This window comes from Conger conger, chromosome 5 (assembly GCF_963514075.1).
Source record: "Conger conger chromosome 5, fConCon1.1, whole genome shotgun sequence".
NCBI lineage: Eukaryota > Metazoa > Chordata > Actinopteri > Anguilliformes > Congridae > Conger > Conger conger.
Window position 1 is genome coordinate 43,526,629 of NC_083764.1, and position 8,186 is coordinate 43,534,814.

Sequence of the window (8,186 nt, forward strand, 5' to 3'; positions counted from 1 at the left end):
TGGGGGCCGAAACACCTTTCCACCCACAGACCACCACGAACTCCGGAGTGTCCTCTGCAGAAAAAGACATCCGGCTCCAATGAGACGGCTACTCTACCGAGACCCAGGGCTTCCTGTGTTCCTAGCCATGGAAGCTGTCACCAGGTGTTGCAACACTGCATGGAACCTTCCTAACACCTCTTCTCTAGGGGCAGAAGCTTCTGCTAAGTGTGACATAAGCCTGCCGGGTACACCATTAAAACAGGTACTGGTGCAGGCTAGCTTGGATTCCGGGCCCACAGACTTGAATGTGCTGCACAGCTGGTGGCAGGGTGACATTTGCACAAGCCTCCTAGTCCTATCCAGGGATTGGAGCCTACTGGGGCAGCAAACATTGCACAAATCTGTGGAGTGCTACCCCCCACCATAGCTGGATGTGGAAATCGAATAAACAGCAATATTACTGACATAAAATAGATCAAGGTCAGAAAATATATTACAGCGCTTCGTAATATAATGGGATATACACAAATAATTTAGACTGAAAAATATGGCACTGTACATATTTTCTTTTAAAGGCACTGCTGGGAAATGAATTTATCATTACATGTTCCAAAAGTTCACATATTTATGATATATTGCAGCATTATCCATTTCAGTGAGGGAGAAAAGAAAGTTGAAAGCATATGGGACTTGCCGGGGTGTGTTAACTTCCCTATGAGGCATAGCAACAGTGAGAGGCCACTTGGGGCTTGGAGAGAGCTGCAGTTGAAACACGCAGGTGTTATAGAAGGGGACAGGAGCTACCTTTGCCTGGCCACCTTCGGCGACGGAAGGGGTCACAGTTGTGGGCAACACTGTAATTTCCCTGTCGTGTATAAGCTACTCTACCCTTCGCCACAGCTCACACTGGTGTTCGAGATGCACGCTGGTTAATTAACGTCGAATGGCAAGACTCCAGGAAAAAACGCTGGAGACAAAGCCGGAAGATGCCAGAAGGAGGGGGTTACATTGGTCTTCAATGGCTGGATTTTTCCTCCCTCCGCCATCTGCTCCCAACACGACATCAGCAAAATGAAAGACCCACATTTCCCAGGCACTGGTTTTACCCAGTCGTGGCACGAAGGTCCTGAGTTATGTAGCTGGTCTGTTCCCACACTGAAGATTTATGCTCCACTTTGATACTCCAACTCTTTTTCTGAAACCGCTGACATAAATCTGTCACAGCCTTTTCCCTCCTCTTTTATTTGCAGAAACTGTCTTTTTCTTTCTTCCCCTCTCTCGCCCCTCCCTCTCTCCCCTTCCTTAAAACTGTTTGAGGGTTTGAACAACAGCAGGACATACAGTACGGTATCAAAAGCGAGGAAGGGGTCTCCAGGGAGTCTCCAGCGCTGTAGGGGAACACGGCCCCCTTCTTCTGTGTTCATTATCTAGCAGCTACTGCCCCGGCTAACGCACAATAGCAACCAAACAAAGTTGCTATGATACAGTGGCAATGTTATCTCATTGCTACAAGGTTCCAGCTATGGCAGTGGAGCTGATAAGCACGGCTGTCACACACTGCCCACATTCAGCCACTACGCTACGCTACACCCATGCCAGATGCCAGGGACATTGGCACCACATCCCCTTTTTTTAAATACAAAAGCATGTAATCACCAGTTTTCACTGATAGCATCTGTAACCCATGCACCAAATACAAAAAGAAATAGAAGTCATTTTCGGGAAGCAATTTGTTGCGTTCAGTCAGCCATTGCATTAAATATACAAATTTTGTTGACTTATTCATTTATTCAAATTTATTTATGTGCTTCTATGTTGATACTGCTTCATATGAATTAAACACATTAAACACTTTGGGGAAGTAGCAACCCCTTATTAATGTATGAAAACATGTTAAAATATTCCATTCTAACATCAAGGAATATTTTTGAATTTGTGTGACATGTATGTATATAACATAATGCTTAATATATATAAAATGTAGGATATAAATTATATGTGTAAATGAATGTCACCCCTGCACAGTATATGGAAATCATCTTGTAAATAGCTAATGCAATGTATTAATGAAAACATGCATTCATAGTATCTATATTTTATAACACAGCCTATATCTAATTCGACAAAATATGCTAAGCAGCAGAACTATATCTCTTCTTGCGCATGAGCAATATTTTGGCATTCACTCAAAGATGCTTATATTTTGAATGTATGCCTAAATGTATGGCAGCATATTTCCATTTCGTAGTTAATCATATTGAACTATCATAGTTTTATGGTTCATAAAATGGTTCATGATTTAATAATATACAGTGCGATATAGGGTCCCAGACCATATCTGCTCATGGTGACAAATTGCTCTCATGAGCACTTCACCCACAGACGCGTAGGCTACTTCAAACGTTGCCTTCACCTTCATCTATATAAACATGCTTAGAGAATTGATGTTACCAGAGAGAAATTCGGAGTTGAAGGAAACCTTAAAGGAGCGGCGATAATGTCTGTGTTGTTCATATTCGAAGCAGCTAAATATGACCTATTTTATGAGGGAATTTACTTCAATTCCCCCAGAACAAACCTAAATTAACTTAAATAGGAATTTAAATCAGAATAGACAGATATTGACAACAGTGTGCTTAATGCTCTCCCGAGTCTTGTGGGACTTAATTAGAACTTTGAGCTGTGGTTCCCCAGCATCATCGCCTTCTGGGTGATTTTGTTTTCTTTGAAGTGAGACTAGAGCTTGACAAAAAAAACAAAAACGATTCAGTTTCTGTGTAGCCTACTCCAGTTTCAACTTGGACGTATCTTGGCATGATCTACAAGGTTAACAGTCAGGTAACGGTTGTATAATGTGCTCTTTTCTCCCTCAGAAAACATTTTTGCATCTCCCACAGCGTGCAGGTAATTGCTTTCGTGGATCATTTACACTCACAGTTTGAGAGGCTGTTTGAGATTTACCGATGAGCCTATATCGATTTCTTCCTAACAAAGTGAAAGTGCGCAGAATGACAAAACCTGCCGTCGCTATCGTTGAAGTTTGCAGGAGCAGGTGATGTTAATAGATTGATACAGACAGTTCGCATCAAACCTTAACAGAAAATGAAAGCAGCAAAAAGTCTCATCCTTGGAACACTGGACAAATTAACGTAAAAACCCCACAGCTGCGGCGCACGACATTCATTTTCCTCCAGATAGTAATTTAGCCTATTCCGTGAGATCAAGGTATCTGAGCTAAACCAGTTTCTCCACCAGTCCAGTGTATTGGTTCCCTACGTGAACATAAAGAAGGGCTATAGGCTATCGTTGACTAAGGCTAAGAATAGCAAACGACCTCAAAGAGCCATCGGTCCAATACACACTACACAAACGCCCAAAACTTCCATGAATGTTGCCGGTGAGAGAACAGTGCCAGAGAAACCCGACAGTTAGTCGCCTCTGTACATCTCAATAGTAGCTACAACAACACTTACATAGTCACTCTAAAAATCGGACAAGATCCGACTTAATCTTTGTCGACATGTGCAATTGAGGTCAATTCTCAGCTCAGTGGAGACAGTCTACGATGAGCGCTCTCGCCTTTACCACCTTTTCCAGGTAAGCCACTGATTTGACGTCTATGTCCCCTCGATATTACTGTTGCTACGGGTAGTTAGTTCTCCTTTACTCACCTTTTCCAACGATGTTGCCGCACCGTCCCAACGCCACGAAAATAAGCGCCAATGATATTCTTAGCATCTTCTCGAATTGTAAGAGACAATTCAATCAGTGCACGATGACCTCTCTCTCTCTCTCTCTCTCTCTCTCTCTCTCTCTCTCTCTCTCTCTCTCTCTCTCTCTCAACCAGTCTGTCTGTCTGTCTCTCCGTCGAAGCTTTGCAATGTCTTAAAGTTGAACACGGAGAGAGGAAATCTGACGTGAAATGTGGAAGTACGGGGACGCACGAATGCGGGGCAGGGCAGTGGTAAGCGGCGAAGATCGCAACTGCTAGGTACTCGGGATCTGGTAGGACGAGAGCGCAGAATAGCGCACCCCGGGACCAGGCTGTTACGTCACTGGAAGTGGAGTCATTAATATTAATCTGAAGCGCGTTTCCTCTTTTTTTGTTTTATGCACCCTCTTTCTGTCTGTTTCTCAGGTTACACGACATTATTGTTCTGATATGAACTGTTTTAACACGTGTAGAGAGACGGGACACTTTTCTCTAGTCTGGTAAGTGGTTTGCCTTGGTTCCCTGCTTTCTGAAAATGTTTTGCAGCTTTTAAATTATTATTCTTATTTTTGTATTATTATTATTATTAATAATAATAATAACAACAATCATTTCTTATATCCAGTGAATCTGTATATCTGTAGCATGCAAACATCCAACCACAGTTCACATGTATCTCTTGTGGCAATACTAAACTCGCATGTAAGGGCAAAAATAATTGTTCCTTTTACCACCCCTTTTCTGACATACTCTCACACATTACAGCTAGTCCAAATGAACCCCAGAGCCTCTGATCCTAATGCAAAACTGCTTTATGGAAAATAACATGGTAAATCTTATTCAGTTTGCCATTTCTAATTACACTCCCTTAAAGATATCCTCCACTGGGGAGGGTTCCTTCCTGTTTGATGTTGCCCATTTTCTGCAGTTTGTGGAATAACTGCCTCTGTTATTGCTGCAGGCACATTTCTTATTGTGGAAAATTGCACCCAGATAATGTTCCCCTCCTTTACCTCTGGGGCTTTTGCATCATGCAGGTAAGTAAATAAGGAAAGGCCTTCCCCCTGAGACCTTGGGGCAGCGTGCGACACTAATTGCACTGAGTGTACTAATTGTAATGATAATGAAGTGCTTGCTTATGACACAGGGTCGACCTTTCTGCATGTTTACGCCGGTAGGGGTGAAAGACCAAGGGTCCTGTTTAATTTGCATTCGCATTAATTGCCATTGATGATTTCAAACTCACCAGTTTTTCTTGACATTAATTTGTTCTACATACCTGATTCCTTTATCTGGCTCTACCAGCATGCACTGGGCTCTTAGACCCACAGCGACAAACTACCATTGCTTGGCTCACACAGGTTCAATTTCAAAATTTCTTTGTATTTAATTTCCGTAAGGGAAGCACCTCACTAGAATATTAACTTTTGCATTCAAAACAAAACAAAAACAATCCATCTTAGAGCCATTTGTGTATGTAATTTGTTATATTGTATAATACCCTGTATCTATGCATGGTACTTACTATACATGCATGCATTATTAGCATACGTCTAGCATGGTTCTGATCATATGTCTATCTCCAGCCAGCACATACTGCTAATGCTAACACATTGACATACTGCTAGTAAAAATATGTGTAAAAATATGTTAGCATTGCTGGAACATCGGCAGAAGGTTGTGAGAGTGCGGTGTCTAGTGGGGAGCGGTGTGTTTGACCAGTGAACAGCACAGTAGCAGCAGTCGGGAATCCTTTGTGCTTCACTCCCCAGATCGTTTAAGGTAAAAAGGAAAGGAGAGGGATTGCCACTGAATATTTTATGGCCTACATGGTTATCTCCACATGTTTGGAATAGCAAATGGACGCCTCTCCCATAAAACGAAACTGTTAAAATACAACCTGCAGCGCAATGTTTATTCCTTTTCATTTCTTTTGCTTTCTTTCTGAGTGATGTCTCAATCGACATGAATAAATAATCATTTCAAATTTTTGATGACACGTGTCATGTACTTTACATTGGTGGGATGAGATGGAGGTGAGAAGTAACAGCAATGTGCTAAAAAGCATTTCTCCATTTTTATTCTCTCTATACATCTGTTCATTCTCAACATATTGACTGTCGTGATAAGCAGCTGTTGTCCGGCTATAGCGCCGAGTTACAATTAGAGGTCAGGTCTTCATCTATCCCTTACTTGTGACCAATTATAAATATGGGAATTGTGGCCAAAAAACTCATTGCTATCAGGTCAGTTGCAGTGCGCTTAGCCATAGTTTAAACCTCAGGTTTAAATCTCTCAGCCATAGAATAGTATTTTCACTTGAACAGCTACTGTATCTGAATAGGTTAAATCACAATTACTGTAGCTGTTCCAGGTGTAATGCAGTTCTGTGGTCTAGAGGTTTAAACTTCAGGGAAACACACTGCAATAGACCTATTATGTTTTTGGGTTCAGATATTTTTTCACCACCACTCATTTCACTTGGAGCCATTGAATTATTCTGGTATTTACTACAGAAGAATACACAGTGATGACAGCCAGGAAGTGGATGTGTGGTTTAAAATTGTATATTATTTTCTGGTCCTAATCCTAAATCCTGAATGGTAAAATACCTGTAGCACCAATGGATTGGAAAAGTTGAGTGCACTTTTCCAATTCATTTTAATATGTCAATCTGGCTGTCATTCTGTATTAAACCTTTTCAGCCTACTTGTTTCGTCTATCCAGTTTAATCTCTGTTGGATTGAGGGGGAATATCAAATAGAAAATGACTAGAAACTAAGACTGCTCGCTTTGCTCCAGGGCATCTGTCAGGAAACAAACTCTTTGATCAGCAGGTTTCAAGTTTTAATCCCACATGGTACATTGTGCATTACTAGACTTGCTGTTCATTGAAAGTTATGTTGCAGTGTTGGTAATGCATGAAGGAAACTTGAGTAAAATGCAATAAGATCAAATGGAAAGCAGTAATAAAATCCATTACTATTTTTTAAATATTTTCTGTTTTAATTATTGTAAAAAGAGCTTCCTTTTCTTTTATCTCTGCAGCACCTGCAGCAGTTAAATCCAATAAATCCCTGTCACACTGGGCAGTAATGCGCCTACACTAATCTGTAATGCCCATTATGAGCTCTAGAAATAATTGATCCAGATTCTATTTAAGATCTCGCAAATGGCAAGGTTTCGCCTCTCGTTGATCTTTTCGATTCACGGATGTTGACTCGTTACATCTCCCCTACGCCCTCTTTTTACACAGCCAATGATTTTCTTCACAGTTGACTTTTCATTTTCTGCTTTCTCTCTGCCCTGTTCATGAGTCAGAGTCAAACACAGAACTGAACTAATGATCCGTGCAGTTTCTTTTCTGTTCCACAGCTTCAGAACCTTGGAGAGCGCTCTACTGCAGTTACACTGACCTATCACATCACCTAAAACGCGACACTGCTTTCCCAGGTCTTAATCAGCTGGAAGCTCTGCTGGATTACGCTTTCACCTTAAGATCAACACCCATGTAACCAGGGGGGTATTTCACAAAGCAGGATTAGAGTTAGCTGCATAACTGCACTGAGTAAAGCCCGGAGCCCACCCAAATCTGGAACATGGACTGAAGTAAAAAGAGCTGTTCCTGGTTTTACTCAGCACAGTCATCCAGCTAACTCAGTAATCCTGCTTCATGAGACAGAGCCCAGGTAAAGTGAGGTAAAGGTACAATAGATCATTTCAACCAATGAGCTTGAACAGTTATTGTACAATTATATAATGTTTTGGTACAGAGTGTCAGGGCGTCAACTGTGTATTTTGAAACCTGAATTTAAGGATTATAAACACAGGTAGAGGGTGAGTCAACATGTCATTGAGCCTTTTTCAATGATAGGAAGGGATGGTCTTGTGACAATGTATTAAAATCTTACCTATTGTACCTTTAACTGCGCAGTCAATGGGTGTAATTGATTAATCAAGTGTAGGGTAACAACAAAAACCAGGCAGGCCAGCGGCTCTCCTGTACCACGGTTGCAGACTGCTGTTCTAGCAGGAGTCAGACTCTCGCAGAGATTATTCTCTGCTTTGTATTTTTGTGTACATGCTCAGACACTATTCTTACAGCAGCGATTCCCTAACTGTCAGTCATGCGGGCTGGATGGGGTCATGAGAACCATGAAAAAATAATACTACTTTATATTTTCACTGGCATTCACACAAGTAAAAAGAAGCATGGCAGTTGAAAAGAAAGATGTACTGTGTGTGTGTGTGTGTGTGAGAAGGAATTGGAGAGAGGACAGAATAAGTCAAGAGCAACAGCAAACATATGGTAACTGCTGAACCATTTAAAGGTATTTACTGTTGAAATTAGTGCATCAAAATAATTTGTATAGGCAGCAAACAAGGTTGTGGGCTGGAGCAGGGTTGGGGGGGCTGGGTCCAGGCAGAAGGGGCCTAGGCTCCAATATCACCAGTGTCGCCTATGCTTAAGCTCTGTGTAATGATGCACCCC

At 41.6% G+C, this 8,186-nt stretch overlaps 1 protein-coding gene across 1 annotated transcript in view; it reads right to left on the reverse strand.

Annotated features, from left to right (window-relative positions):
* The window catches only part of clstn2a (calsyntenin 2a), a 153,707-nt gene extending 149,727 nt beyond the window's left edge, over positions 1-3,980 (reverse strand). Inside the window, exon 1 of the mRNA XM_061242190.1 lies at positions 3,654-3,980. Coding sequence (XP_061098174.1) covers positions 3,654-3,720 — 67 coding nt within the window. The 5' untranslated portion in view covers positions 3,721-3,980. The remainder of the gene's footprint in view (positions 1-3,653) is intronic.
* Between the last annotated feature and the right edge of the window lie 4,206 nt (positions 3,981-8,186).